Source organism: Phodopus roborovskii, unplaced genomic scaffold, assembly GCF_943737965.1.
Source record: "Phodopus roborovskii unplaced genomic scaffold, PHOROB, whole genome shotgun sequence".
Taxonomy (NCBI): domain Eukaryota; kingdom Metazoa; phylum Chordata; class Mammalia; order Rodentia; family Cricetidae; genus Phodopus; species Phodopus roborovskii.
This window is the reverse complement of record NW_026126433.1, coordinates 34,123,115-34,139,154: the sequence shown is the minus strand read 5'-3', so window position 1 is coordinate 34,139,154 and position 16,040 is coordinate 34,123,115. Positions and strand designations below refer to the sequence as shown.

General features: G+C 37.6%; 1 protein-coding gene across 11 annotated transcripts in view; it reads left to right on the top strand.

Moving 5' to 3' along the window:
- Prrc2c (proline rich coiled-coil 2C) overlaps nt 1-16,040 on the top strand; it is a 78,635-nt gene that overhangs the window by 46,130 nt on the left and 16,465 nt on the right. For all 11 annotated transcript variants that reach the window (XM_051186113.1, XM_051186108.1, XM_051186104.1 and 8 more), the window contains exons 17-23: nt 308-516; nt 3,695-3,849; nt 4,467-5,316; nt 6,701-6,786; nt 12,097-12,285; nt 12,387-12,638; nt 13,783-13,875. In XM_051186113.1, the coding sequence (XP_051042070.1) occupies nt 308-516; nt 3,695-3,849; nt 4,467-5,316; nt 6,701-6,786; nt 12,097-12,285; nt 12,387-12,638; nt 13,783-13,875 (1,834 nt within the window). The remainder of the gene's footprint in view (nt 1-307; nt 517-3,694; nt 3,850-4,466; nt 5,317-6,700; nt 6,787-12,096; nt 12,286-12,386; nt 12,639-13,782; nt 13,876-16,040) is intronic.

Sequence of the window (16,040 nt, the reverse complement as noted above, 5' to 3'; positions counted from 1 at the left end):
TGATCATGATAGGATGACAAGAGTTTTCCCTATATTTATGACATAGCTCACTTATAAAATGTTGGGCAAGTGAACACAACCTCCTGGGGTTAACTATAATTCTAGAGTTTAATTATTGGGGAGATATCAAAATGTATGGTCTGCTGTATTGGAATCTTGCGTTTTAGTGAGGTTCTATCTTCAGAGGCTGCTGAGACAGACTGGGTCTTTCTCAGTGCTGATGTGTCTTAGGTATAACTTTACAGACTGCCAAGGAGAACATTTTTCTACTGTTGGGGTATGTGAAAATCCTGTCATTTTTCTATAGGCCATTTGAAGACCAGTCCTCAGGCACAGCTGGTGTTGACCCTGTCAATGGTAACTCTGCACACCATCAAGAAGGAGCACCTAATGGTGCTGGACAAAAGAATTCCAAGGATGCTACTGGGAAAAAAAGAGAAGACACCAAACCAGGTCCTAAAAAGACAAAAGAGAAAGTAGATGCTCTGTCACAATTTGATCTCAACAATTATGCAAGTATGTTAGAGTCTTTTATTTATTTCTTGGTAAATTTAAGCAGATACTATGAAAACATAAGGGAAGAAAGGATTAGGCATTTATCTTGGACATAGACCTGACTGAGAAATTCTGATTTAACTTAAACTAAAATAGCACCTGTAGCACTATGTGAACATTGAGTAAAATTTTTGTTAATGTTACTTCAGGAAGGTGTCTGTTTTTCATGAGGTGGGGTCATGGTGATGAGAATGTTAGTGATAATGATGGTGATGAAGATGGTGTTGCTGATAATGGTGGTGATGATGATGATGGTAATGATAGTGGTGGTGGTAATGGTGATTATGGTGACATAGTGGTGGTGGTGGTGGTGATTAAAAGACTGTGTCAACAGAAAAAGAGTAGACATAAATCTTTATGGTCTCAGAGTAGGCAAGGTTTCTTAAATATAATACCAAAGGCTAGCACTCAGTGTATAAAGGAGCTTGCTACCAAGCTAAGAACCTGAGTTTGGTGCCCAGGACCCACATAATAGGATGAGAGAACCAACTCCTGAGAACTTGTCTGATCTCTGCATGTGTACACTTCCCAACACTCAAATAAATAAATATAATTTAAATTCTTTTAAAAAAATGTGTCAAAACTTGTTGAATTTCTGTGCCAAGAACTATGTTTATTTTCACATCAAGCCAGTAAAATTGCAAAAGAGGCATGAGAAAGCACAGAAAAACATTGAGTGGGGATTTTGAATTAGAACTGAAGCGGTTCTGAACAATTTTTTTTTTTTTTTTTTTAAAGAAAAATAAATCGTCTACTTGGTTGTTAGGAACCAGAAAGACTGGGTTCAATCAAGCAAACAAAAAATTTATTGAAAAAGTTGGATGTATCAGAAAGGTAGCTTTGTAGGATCTGAAAGTATCCCCAAGGCAGGGGAAAGCCAGCATTTTAAAGGAAAAAAACTACAAGGGGGCAATACTGCAGTTTTAATCAATAATAACAGAACATGGAGACGTGTGTAGGGACTTTGAAATGTAGCAGACCCCTAGCCTATTAAGGAGCCTTTGGGGTTTGTGGTTCTATCCAGCTTAGTACCAACCAATCAGGGGAGGGTAGAAATTTCGCAGTTAGGTTATTTCTTGGGCTTTTGGAGTTAGGCCACTTCCTAGACATTTGAGGTAAATTGGGGGAGGGGTGCTCATCTCCCTCTATTGAAATTGCAGCCTAAGTAAAAATGGAGTCCCTGCTGATAAATTTGATGCAGAATAGTAATTGATGACTTTAATAAAATTGGTTTCTAAGATACAAGCAGAGAATAACATGGGAGACAGTGTTACTACTGTAGGTAAATTAGGAAAGCTACAAGATCAAATATGGATAACAATAAGAAAATAGCACATTATCTCAAGCTAAATTATTTTACTTGAAGTAGTATATGATTTGTCATTCATTCAGATGAAACCAAAGCTAATTGAGATTTCTTAATGGGGTAGTAATAATGGAAGGTTAGGATGGGTAGTTATCCCAATATGAGATATGGCTGTCTTTTCTTGATTTTAATTTTATGTGAAGTTGTAGTGTGTTTGTTTGTTTTTACTAAACTCTGATGTGTTTGGACTTGGTCTAGATATTATTTCTAGGCCAGTGGTTCTCAAAGTGTGGTCTTTGTTTGCCTCATTAGGAAATTGGGAAAAGGTGGAAATTTTTGTCAACTGAACCTATTGAATATGAATTTAAGAACTAGAATTCTAGACTGTCATTTGTAATCATATGGAGAAGAAATGAGAAAGAAATAACTGTTGTTAATCCCATGTTTGGGAATTTTAATGGGATATTTTAGAGCAGTAATTCTTAATATGACATTTGACAGGCAGTTTTAATTGTCAGAATTGGGTGAGCTTAACATCTAGTGAATAGAGGGACCAGGAATGCTGCTAAGCATCCTACAATACACAGACCACATTGAGAAGTTAAAAGAATGTTGCCTCTCTCCTCTCTCAAAATACCATATGCTTTCTTTACCCTTTTTGCAGTGATGTGAGGTGGATTTTACTGTTAGTTACAAGAGTTACTTCAGCAGAAAGAAGCATTGTGATACCTCTAGTTGATCAGTAATGGCTACCAAGTAGTTCGTGGACAGATATTCTCAATAAAGCTGTACAAAAGAGTGACTTAAGCTTCAGGCAGGAACACATACCTCTTCTCCATATCATTCAGAATGGCCTGGAATTTAAAACTTAGGAGGTGTGGACTTTTACACTATTTCACTTAAAATTTTGGCCCACAGTAGGCTGGAGTAATTCAAGCCTCATTTAGGGAAAAGCTGGAGTGAATTTAGGATTTTGTTAGTCAAAGTTGTTGGCACACACCTAACAGCTTTAAGGTGGAGACAGGAAAAGGAAAAGTTCAGGTTGCCCAGTAAGTTTTAGGTTAGCCTGGCCTACACAATGAAATTTTGTCACAAAACAACAAGAATATAATGTGCTCTCTTCATCAATCTGAAACAATGTGCCACCCACAGCAACCAGTTTTAATTTGTTTTTTATTTCTCCTTGGTCTGAACATAAAAGTTTAATGCCTCTGTAAATTCCTACAGCACTTTATAGGCTAAAGTCCCGTCTTTTCTCATTTTAAAGCATTATTATGTAATAGATTTAGACTTGCTATACTATCTAGAGTATAACTAGCCAAAATTATTATTAATTAAAAATACACGGAGTTTTCAATTTCTAAATAAACTTTTCCTTTAAAAAACAAAAATATTAATTCCCACGTCTTAGAATGGTGAAATGTAAATGAAGTAAATTACTACTACTCAGAGCATTACATAGGTGTGAGGCTAAGACTAGGATCTCTTTTTGTTTTGTTTTTAAATGAATTAACGTGTGTGTGTGTGTGTTATACATAAAGAAAAAAAAAGTTCTACTGAGAATGGTGCCACACACCTGTAATGTCAGCATTTGATATGTAAAGGCAGGATGATCTGGAGTTCAAGGCCAGCCTCTGCTGTACAAATTTGGGCTAAATGACACCCTGTTTCGAAAAAGAATGCAATTTTTTAGGACTTTTTTTTAACGTTGTTTATGAAACTTTCATTAAAGTGAAGTAGCTTTGAAATTTGCTAGTTCATTGTGGGCCATCTCACAGGGTAAGAAATAAGTTATATTCTAAAGTTGTTTGAAACCTTTTTTCATGCCTTCAGGTGTTGTTATTATTGATGACCATCCAGAAGTAACTGTAATTGAAGACCCCCAGTCAAATTTGAATGACGATGGCTTTACTGAAGTGGTGTCTAAAAAACAGCAAAAGCGATTACAGGATGAGGAACGCCGTAAGAAGGAAGAACAAGTAGTCCAGGTTTAGAGCTCATCATTCTGTTACTAGTTTGTATGCAGTTCTTCAGAGCATGTTAGTGAGTGGTCAGGGTTACTGTTTGCTCATACGGTCATTTGTATGTAGCTAAAAAGTTGGGTGAGTTTTATCTTCACACCTGGGAACTCTAAAACAAAATTCAAGTAATTTTAAGATAATTACTATACCTTGTCATTTGCCTTAAAACAGACCATCTTTTTTCAGCAATATATCTTGTATGTCGTAATTTGTTGCATGGTAGAATTCATATTGTTTTAAATCATCTTGGAAATTGGATTGAGCATAGTGCACTGACCCAGAAGTGACTTGGATGTCTTTTTGGGGGAGAGGGGCAGGGGAGGTCAAATTCACTTCAGACTCAGTTAAATATTTTAGGGGCAGGGGGAAGCTTGCCTATAAAATGTCTGTCTCTTCCCCCCCCCCCCTCTATCATCTTGTAGTTTTAAATTTTGTGCCCTGACATAATTCAGTTTGGAAAATTGAAAAAGCTAAGTTAGCAGTAGCAAGTTCTGGAAATACAGGAAGTAGAAATTACATTTGTACATTGTTTTTGGGGGGCATATTATTGACCAATAAAACATGGTTTTGTCATTTTCTTTAAGGTGTGGAACAAAAAGAATGTGAATGAAAAAGGAAGAAGTCAGACTTCTAAACTCCCTCCAAGGTTTGCCAAAAAACAGGCCACAGGGACTCAGCAAGCACAAGCTCCAGCCTCCACACAAGCTCCAGCCTCCACACAAGCTCCAGTTTTAGTGTCCTCCTCGGCTACAGTTGTATCATCCCCAGCAACTGCAGCTCTGGCCTCCACCCCAGCTCCAGTGCCGGCTCTGCCATCAGCCACTGCTCCAGTGCCGGCTTCCACCCTAGCTCCAGTCCTAACTTCAAGCCCAGCTCCAGTGCCGGCCTCAGCCTCAGCTCCTGTTCCAGTGTCCACTTCATCCTCCGTCACAGTCTCTTCCTCTCCCTCAGTCTCAGTTCCAGCTCCGACTCCTATCCTTGCCTCAGCATCAGCTACAGCCTCTGTCCCCATTCTTGCCTCGGCTTCAGTTCCTATCCTTGCTTCAGCCCTAGCCCCAGCTTCAGTTTCTTCTCCAACCCCAATAGTCTCAGCCCCAGCTGTGGCAACTATTTCAACACCAGCTGCGCCCGCGGCCCCAGCCCCAGCCACCTCAGTCCCACTTGCCCCGGCATCGACAGCAACCACTGCCCCAGCACCAGCCCCACAGACACAGACCCACAAAACAGTCCAAAGTCCACTTCCACCACCAACACCATCTTCAAAACAGCCACCACCTTCAATTAGACTACCGCCAGCTCAGACATCTAATGGCACAGAGTATGTAGCCACAGGAAAATCCATCCAGACTCCACAGACACATGGTTCAATAACAGCTGAATTGTGGGATAACAAAGTAACTGCTCCAGCTGTGCTGAATGACATCTCTAAGAAATGTAAGTATGCAGCAGAGGCGTATGGGGTAGGAAAATATAGGGTGATACTGATATGTTTTCTATTTTATTTTAAAAATTCAATTAAGCTTTATTTCTACCTAGCCATCTCATTTTTTTTCTAGTAGGAAGTGGTTGATAGTAGCAAATTTTTCTATCTTGAAATGCTTATTTCTAAAATAAGCATAGTTAACAACATACTTGTTTTTATACTGAGGTTGCATATCACTCTATTTAGAATGGCTATTATCAGGAAAACCAACAAATGCCAGTTGAGAAAAAAGGAATCCCTCATATACAACTCATAAAGTAGCCAACATGACATAAGCTCCCAACTCTTCCACTCCTGGGTATATATCTGAAGGGATTAAGTCAGTAGAGATGCTCACTCTGTGGTGTTTATTTAACTATTCACAGTAACCAATATAAATAATCTGCCCAGATGCCTATTAACAGATAAATTAGTAAAGAAGTTCTAGTATAACACAGTAGACTTTTATTCAGCCATAAAGAAGAGTGAATTATGTCAATTGCAGAGAAATAAATGGGAGGGGAGATTGATGCATTAAGCAAAATTCACAAGAACAAGTATTGTTAGGTTTTTCTTCGTGTCCATTCTAGACTGGTTTTGGGGTGGGGGAGTTGCATACAGTGAAAGTAAAGGGGAGACTACATGAGAGAAAGAAAAGATCTGTCTGCCCAACAAGAGAAGACATTGGAAGGGTAAAAATCTGCATGTTTCTCACATGGAATCGAAAAGGTGTGTAAGCATAGGAAAGGGAAAAAAGAAAAAACTTTAAGATGAAAGAAGGGCTCCATAGCATAATAAGGGTAAATGGTTAATGTTTTATGAATACAAAGTGGTAATACACATGTATAAAAAACCTTGAATGGGGCTTATTTATTTTGTCATGTAAGAATTTGTTAGCTTGGGGTAGAAAGATTGTTCAGTGGTTAAGAGCACTGATTGCTCTTCCAGAGGACCCAGGTTCAATTCCCAGCATACATATGGCACTTCACAGCTGTTTGTGACTCTTTTTCTAGGGGATCTGATTCCCCCATACTGGTATATTTGCAGGCAAAACACCAATGTATGTAAAAATCAAATAAATTATTTTTAAAAATGAATCTGTCAGCTTGATGTGGTACACACCTTTAATCCCAGCACTCAGGAGACAGGCAGGTCTGTATTCCAGGCCATCTTGGTCTACAGAGCTAGTTCCAGAACAGCCAGGGGTACAGACAGAAACCCTGTCTCAGAAGGGGAAAAAGAAATCTGTGATGTAAGAGAATTGTTTTATTGTCAGGCTCTCATTGCAACTGAGGGTTGAATGTATTAGACTTCAACATCTAAATGTTGATGGCCACATTTTTCTCTCTATTTTAGTAGGTCCTATTAGTCCACCACAGCCACCTTCAGTCAGTGCATGGAATAAGCCCTTAACGTCATTTGGATCAACAACTCCATCAGAGGTAAGAATAAGAATAGACTTACTGGTGCTAATGGAGTTAGTGACAATTTTTAAATAATTTTTTGAGTATGTTTCTATCAGGTGCCCAAGTGGTAGATTAATGCTCCTGGTCCTCTATATTTATAAGCTGTTTTTCACCTTTAGCTACAGGTTAAACATTTGATTCTTATATCCAGGAAAGACTTTGTGGTATAAAACAATATTTTCCAGGCTTTCCTCATATTCACATATAATAGGATAATTACAAACAATTTACAAGTTACTATTCTGTCATTTCTCACATATGTACAGTATTGGTAAATAATGTTTTTGTTGGTGGTCATCTAGTGAATGAATGTTTAACAAGTACTTTTGATGTGCTAGCCATTCTCCCTTGTGTGTTTATAAAACTAGCACTGAAGATAAAACTAAAAAGACGCTGTCCATCCTCATGGGGCTTCCATTATAGTTTAAGGATAAATCAGCAATAATTTGATTAATGAAGAGAATAAACAAGGATTTCCCCAAAGTATATGGAGGTAGTTTAAAGTGACCAGCCGATCCTATTTGTGTGACATTTAAATAAAAATTTGGAGAAGATACAGAGAGAAGGCTGTTGAAACATCTGAGGGAATTGCTGCTATGAAAGCAATGAGGCAAAAGCAACTCCGTTGTGCTCATGGCAGTCAGAAGTCCGTTGGCTGCAGTAAACTAAGGAAGAACAGAGTTTGGGGTTATATGGTTTTTGTAAGACATGGAGAACCATTGGAGGATGTCATGGATGACATGGAGTGCCTGGCAAAGGAGTGCCAGGCAGCATAGCACTGTAGATTGTTCTGCTAAGAACTGTGGGGGCTATGAGGGGGCAAGGGAGTTAAGATGACAGAAGTCAAGTGATAAACCAGAGAAATGACATTAAAGGTCAGTGAGTTTACATGATAAATGTTGAATGTCAGAAAAGGAGAGCCATTAACCCCAGACTATTGGTGTATGTAGGAAGAAGGTAAAAAATTCTCATCAGTTTAAAGTGAGTAGCTACAAGTGGATCAGGATTATTGGTGGGAATAAATTCATATAGCTACATCTAAGATACTACTGCCTGAGCACATGGGTTAAGAGTGCTTACTGCTCTTGCAGAGGGCCCAGGTTTGGCTCCCAGCACTGACATCAGATGGATCAAAGTTACCTGGAACTCTAGTTCTAGGGAGATCTAATTGATGTTTTTGGCATCCATGGACTCTGGTACTCAGGTAACATGATTTAAGCAGCAATGTTGGACTTAGTTGGCTCTAAGAGTCTGTGTAGATCAGAAGAGAGTCTTGATTTGAGGTTGGATGAAAGATAAAATAATTATGAAGATAGAAAATAGGAAAAAAATAAAAAATTTAACTGAGGCTTCCAAGCTCAGAGAAATGTAGGAATTGTAGATGCCAGCTGCTTAGAGAGGCACCTGGAAAGCCAAAAGAAAGATGGGTTTAAGGAAGAGGGAGTGGATTAATTGTGTCAGATACTGCTGCTAGAGCAAGTGGTACATGTGCTGAATTGACAGTTGAAACTAATACTGTAGGTGACAATTGCATGGAAACTTGTTAGAATAAAAGTAAGAAAATGAGGTGAATAGAATGTCAGGGTACAGTCATGCATTACATAGAATTTTAGTCTGAATGTCTCTTTTGGGCCACAAATGGTGTTCACATAGGCGTCATCCGGTGACTATCTTAGTTTTAGTATACTATACTTGCAGAACTAAACAAATGTCTTGCAGTTCCTCCTAATAGTGTGCCCTATTGTGAGATGTGATCATAGTTACACTGTGGGGGATGAAGGGTGCAGAAAAGTGGAGAGGTAAATAGGATATATTGGTTTGAGTTTGGGTTTCTCTTTATAGACGTTTTCCCCTTACCTTTCCAGTTTTCTAATACAACAGGTCTGGAGTAGGCCTCGTCATCTAATTTGGCATTAAAGTTCTTTGGAGACCGCCTCTTTTTAATAACCCAAGAGTCACTGTACTCTTATATAAGATCATCCATTTAATATCTATTGTTAATATTGGCATTGTTTATTCATATTGATAAGAAAGGGGACAGTATGGAAAATTTGTTTCTTGGCTGCAGAAATTCTGTTGCAGGTATTCTGCAACTATGTTTCAATAGTATCTTGTTTATCTTACACATTTTGCTCTTCATTATCCTCATATTCCTTGCAGTTTCCTGCTGCAAAGTGCTTTTTGAGAGAATGCTGTTCTTTTACCTTGAAAATTTTTTAAGTTAGCAAAATTGGCACTTCAGACAATGGAGAGAATTCCCTGATCTCTTTCCATTATGTTTTTGTTTGAGTATGCGTGTGTATGTGTGTGCATTCTGAAGTTTCATCCCTTGGAAGAAGTCATCATTGCTTTGAGCCACTGTCTCTGACCAGAATATGAGGCTGATTGGACTAAACTGGCTGACCCTGAAGTCCAGGGGTCTGCCTCTCCACCTCTCCATTGTTGGGTTTTCAAACACACCCCAGCCCACCTGGCTTTCTACCTGGGTAGTGTGATCAAGGTCGGATACTGAGGATTATATGACAAGCACTTTAATAACTGAATTATTTCCCCAGCCCCGTAGTTTTGTTATGTAAAGAGTGTGTGTGTGTATGAGTGTGTGTGTGTGTGTGTGTGTGTGTGTGTGTGTGTGTGTGTGTGTGTGTGTGTGAGAGAGAGAGAGAGAGAAGGCATGTGTCCAGGTGTGAGTACCCAAAGAGACCAGAGGCATCCACTGCCACGGAGCCATAGTGTCAGGCAGCTTTTTTGAGCTAGCTCACCTGGGTACTGGAAACCACACATGAGTCAGTCTGCACAAGGAAAATGAGCCCTCTTGCAGGCCCTGCTGGTAGTACTTGCTTAGCCCTTTGGTTTGCTTAGTGAGCAAAAGTTACTGTTGCTTCTTTTCTTTTGGTGGGGGAGGGGGTTTAAGAAATTTTTCTTCTATGTTTTTTTTTTTTTTTTTAATATTTTTTGCATTCCAATCCTGGTTCCTCCTCCTGCTCCCCCTCTCCTAGGAAGTCTACTAAGTCTATCCCATCATCTCTTTGAAGCAGGACCAAGGTACCTCCCCACCCCTGTGTCTAGGCTGGGCTAGTTATCTCTCCATATAGAATGGGCTCCACTAAGTCAGTTTGTGCATTAGAGTTAGATCTTGAATCCACTGCTAGTGGCCATATATATTGTCCCAGTCACACCAATGTCACCTGTTAGTTTCTTATGCAGGTTTCCCACTTGTCAGATCAGAGTCAGTGATCTCTCAATAGCTCAGGTCAGCTGATTCTGTGGGTCTCCCCATCATGATCTTGACTCCTTTGTTCATATTATTGCTCCTCCCTCACTTTGATTGTATTCCAGGAGCTTGGCCCATTGTTTAAGTGTGGATTTTTGCTTCCATCTGTTTCTGGAAGAGGGTTCAAACTGTTCTGGGGTTGTGGATTGTAGGCTGGGTATCTTTTGCTTTGTCTGGTATCCACTTGTGAGTGAATACATACTATATTTGACTTTCTGGTTTTGGGTTACCTCACTCAGGGTGTTCTGTTCATTTGCCTGCAAATTTTAGAATGTCATTGTTTCATACCATTGAATATTACTCCATTGTGTAAATATGCCACATTTTCTTTATCCATTCTTTAGTTGAGGGACATCTAGGTTTCCAAGATCTGACTATTACAAATAATGTTGCTGTGAACATAGTTGAGCAAATGTCCTTGTGGTATAATTGTGCTTCCTTTGGGTATACCCAACAGTTGTATTGCAGGGCCTTGAGGGTTGATTGAACTCTGATTTTCTGAGAAATCGCCATATTAATTTCCACAGTGGCTGTTTAAATTTGCACTCCACCAGCAATGGAGGAGTGTTCCCCTTTCTCTACATCCTCTCCAGCATAAACTGTCATTGGTGTTTTTGATCTTAGATTCAGATTCTGATCGGGTGCAAGATGGAATCTCAGAGTGGTTTTAATTTGCATTTCCCTGATGACTAAGGATGTTGAGCATTTCCTTAAGTGTCTTTCTGCCATTTGAGATTGTTCTGTTGAATTCTCTGTTTACATCTGTACCCCCATTTTTTTAATTGGATTCTTGAATCTTTGAATCTTTCAGATGTGGGATTTTGGTGAAAGTTTTTTCCCATTCTATAGGGAGCTGTTTTGTCTTGTTGACTGTTCTTTGTTTTACAGTTTGAAGTCAGGGATGGTGATGACCCCAGATGATCCTTTATTGTATAGGATTGTTTTTTGTTTTGTTTTTTCATTTTTCCATATGAAGTTGAGTATTGATCTTACAAGGTCTGTGAAGAAGGTGCTTCTTATATATAATTTATAGAGTATTTTTAAAATCGTCATCCTCTAATAGTCATTGTCAGTCATTTTCTATTCATTCATTTACATGTGATGTAATTACTTTCTACATCATTAGTCATTTTCAGTTGTAATTGTTTATCTTATTCTCTTTTAATACTGACTGAATCAAACTGCCTAAAATTTCAACATTGACTAAAATGAAATTTTATTCTAACTTACATCAATTTTTTCTGGACTTAAAGGTGACTTTAGTGAAGAAAGGTCATTTGACAGGCATAGTATAATTAGCCACACTAAGTTCAGTAATGTCAAAATTTATAAATTACTGTAACTGCTTCATGAATCTAGCCTCCTGCATTGTGGCTTTGCATCACTGTACAGCTGTTATGCTTCAGCCTCACTCACCGTTTTTGCTTTTATACTAGCTGTTGCCAGTCTTTCTGAGATACTTTCCATTGGTAGAATTTCCTCCCCCATTCTAAAGTGGCCATTCGCTTAATTCTGCCTTTGCTTTTCTTAATATCCCCTGTCTAACCTTTTGGTCTTTTTATTATCCCAGAGAATCCAAATGGCATTGCCTAGCACAAAGAATGTGTTTAGAAGATTCGCCAAAGAATGTGTTTAGAAGATTCGCTTTTTAATAGTAATTTGATTCCATGAGTGTGTATACCACCTCACCATTCACCCAGTACTTTGTTATGTATTTTATTTTTAGGTTACTCTTAAAGCAGACTTCCAAGAAACTGTAGATACTAATGATTACTCTTTCCCATTTATACTTTTGGCATTTGTTGTAACAGTGAAATAGCTTGAGTCTTGATTTTACTCGTGATCACAGTGCTGGGACTTTTAAACTGAAGTCTTATCCTAATCTCAGTTAATATATAGTAGCTTTAAACCAAACTTCTATCATTTTGTTATATGTGGCACTGTGCACGTATTTCAGCCAAGTCTGAACTTTGTTTCCTGTGATATACCAAATGTTAAAACATTTTTCTTTTTAGGGAGCAAGAAATGGTCAAGAGACTGATGTTGAAATTGGAATTGACACAATTCAGTTTGGTGCTCCAGCTTCAAATGGGAATGAAAATGAGGCAGTTCCTGTGCTTTCAGAAAAACCAACTGACAAAGTTCCTGAACCTAAAGAGCAGCGTCAGAAACAGCCACGAGCAGGGCCCATTAAAGCCCAGAAGGTGAGTACTATCTGAAATGAACAAAGAAATTTTTTTGAATTGAATTTAATTTTAAATAAACCTTTCATTATAATGTATTTTGTCATAAACATTGACTTTAGCTTCCAGATTTGAGTCTGGTAGAAAACAAAGAACATAAACCTGGTCCTATTGGAAAGGAACGATCATTAAAAAATAGGAAAGTGAAAGATGCCCAACAGACGGAGCCAGAAGGACAGGAGAAACCTAGCCCAGCTGTGGTCAGAAGCACAGACCCTGGAACATCAAAAGAAACCAAAACAGTCTCAGAAATGTCTGCCGAAATAGGGGCAATGATCTCAGTGTCATCTGCAGAATATAGTGCTGATGCAAAGGTATGTAGTGTTACAAAATGGTACAGAATCAGTGGCAGTAACATCAGAAATGTGCTTTTTATGCTGAGCATTGGATTATGCTGATTGTTCCTTTTATTTTGTGGTATGCTTATATGATATAAATGTCTCTACAAAAAGTTACATTTTTATAGAAGTTTATCTGTATTTTGTTGAATGGCTTAAATAGAAAACTAATCCAGAATTCTTTCCCTTGAGTTTGCAAACATTTCAAAGATGTTTTTGTCTGGTATAGCTTTATCTTGCCTTCTGTTACAATTCTAAATTTAAAAATGGGAATCACTAGGAACAAATCACTGTTTCTTTGTTTGAACACTAAAAATATTGACCTGCTTTTAATTTCCATGTTGAGTGAAAGATGTGTATCTTTTAAAATACAGTCATCTCCCTTATGTCTGTGAGTTCAGGGTTCATGAACTCACATATGGATCAAAAATAAGCTCCCCCAAAATGGGTGTGCTTGTTGTTACTATTGTTGTTAGGGGTTTTGCTTGCTTTGTTTTGGCTGTCTTTAAACTATTATATCTAATGGCAGACCATTTCATTGTATTACATGATAGTAATGTAGAAAAGCTGGTACTTTGCATAAAGATACTGTAACAATTTATGTAAAAGACTAGAGCATCCACATGTCTGCAGACCCAGTATGTAACTGGATGTGCCTATCAAGGCAAGTTATGGAAAATGACTGGAAACAGATATTTGTATTCATCTGAGGACATACCGTATTTGAAAATGAATGAAGATGTGATGTTTTTATATTAATATTTTAATTGTCATATACCTTGAATTCTTCATGTACATAGAAACAAAAATAGTCCTACTTTACCATATTGATAAATAAACAAAATAATAACTCACAGAAATATTTAGTCCTGTTGATAGCCTCCTACCTAGTGCTATGAAACACATTTTAAATATTTGCCAGTCTAGCAGCTATTGAGATGTTGTTTCTTGAAGGTACATCAGGCTTTATTAGCTTACTATTAGTTGGTAGATTGAAATTTTAGGGCATAAAGTTTTATGATCTCTTTCCTTCCAAAACAGCTTTACCTCTATTTTGTCAAAAGGTGACCTATAAATTTGGCTTTAAAAGGACTTTTTTGTTGTTGTTATTCCTCCACAGGAGTCTGTAACAGACTACACTACACCTTCTTCTTCTCTGCCTAACACTGTGGCTACTAATAATGCCAAGATGGAAGATACTTTGGTTAATAATGTAAGTAATCAAATAGAGATTTGGCAGGTTTGGATAGAAACCTGACTGTCATCTAAATACATCATCTTGTCTTACATACATTGTCATGACCAATATTTTACTCTTAACAGGGAATGAGTTGTACTAAGTTTGTGTTTATGAGCACTGTAGTAAATATGCCTAGCCTCCCACACCCACAAAAGACCATGACTTATACTAAGGCTTGTTTTTTTAATGGGCACTCATCCTGTTAACCTAGTATGGTTAAAAAAAAAAAGTTTTGGTTTTTGCTTATATACTACATTTAATTTATTTGGGTAATTTTGTTCACTAATTTAACTTTTTTTTAAAATGATGGCAGTGAAGCCATCGTTTTAAGAGAATTTGAATAAAGGAAACTCTAAAGAATCAAGCATTTCTTTTGAAATTTAAATACATAGACCTGGCTTTGCCAGCATTCCTTTTGTGAAAATTGAGCAATAATAGTACATAAGCATTCCAAAATTTCTTAAATTCTCTAAAATTGGTTGGTGTTAAGTCCAAGGCAATTTAGGCCCTAGTTTACCAGTGACCAGATTATAATTGAATGTTTTAAGTCTAGTTCACCACAGATGAAAAAATAGTCTAAATAAGTAACATGCTTTGGTCACATGCACAGTATAATTTTGGACATTGAAACATTTCTTGTATGTTCCTCTATTTTGAGAATAAGTAAGGGAGAAATTTGGTCATCTGCTCTCCCTTCTGTAATCAAACTTCTGTAATCAAAAGCTAACATTTAAATATTGATTGTTATTTCCAAAAATACTTTTATGGCTACACTTAAAAATTTCTTCAAAGGGACTTTATTATTTTCAGTATAAAAATCTTGATATTTTTGTCTTATATTTTTCCCTCATGCTGTCTATTCATCCCTCTAGCATCAAGTGTGTGGAATTTTAGAAAGGTGAGCTACGTTAGGGGTTAGTTAATTAAAATTATAGTCTACTCAAAACACTTCACTACATAGCTGAGGAAAAGGAATAGAAAGGAATGATTTGTATTTGACATTGAGAGCTTGATTAGCTGTCCAGTTTTTAGAAGTTGTAAGATTGCTTCATGCACAAAACCCTGGAACCTACCATTCCCCTCTCGACCTTTATGAGAGTAGTTTCCTAAAAGCTGTTAGTATAGTTTAAATATTAATTCCCCTGCTAGATTACTAGCCTGTCACATTATAGTAAAGTTTTATGCTTTTAATTGTGCCACCTTTTATCATTAAAAAAGAAAAATGTATTTGTAAGTTGTCACTTTCTCAGCTGGGCTATGGTAGTGAATGCCTTTAATCCACAGAGGCAGGTGGATTTCTGTGAGTTCAAGGTCAGCCTGGTCCACAGAGTGAGTTTAAGGGTTATACAGAAGAAACCCTGTCTTAAAAAACTAAGGGGTCACACTTTCAAGAAACTGTATGATATTCTCTGCCCAACTCTGATCTGAAATATAACTGGAGAAATATGAATGTTACAATCATTCTCTAAACCTCTAACATTTTGTCATTGAAAAATATATAGAGAGATGAGCACCTCAATAGCCCACATATGCTCTTAAGGCCAACTAGTATGTGACTTTGTACACTGACAGCCACTTTTGAGGAAGAAATTGAGTCTTGGGTATACGTGAATAGTTGACATTTGATTATTAGTAATGTTATAAAAGCAAAAACATAATGTAGGTTAGGGCTATTGAACATCCAGTTTTTACGACTTCAGTGTTGCTTACATAGGTAGAGATTCGGTACTAACTGTAACAGTCTCCCATGGAAAGCATAATAAGACCCTTTGAGATGTCTTAGTCTGTTGAAAGCTTCCATTTGAAATGTAGAACTTTTGTCTTTAAAAATACACATTTTGGGGGGCTGGAGAGATGGCTTAGTGGTTGAGAGCACCGGCTGCTCTTTTAGAGGTCCTGAGTTGATTCCCAGCAACCATGTGGTGGCTCACAACCATCTATTAGTGGGATCTGATGCCCTCTTCCGCTTTAAAGGCCCACATGCAGACAGAGCACTCATATATAAATAAAATCTTTTTTTAGATATATACATTTTAGATTTATTTCTGTTGAGACTTGATATAAGCTTTTGTGTGTGTGTGTGTGTTTATGAGCGCGAGTGAATTTATGTGCACCAGTTGCTTACAGGAGTCCCCAGA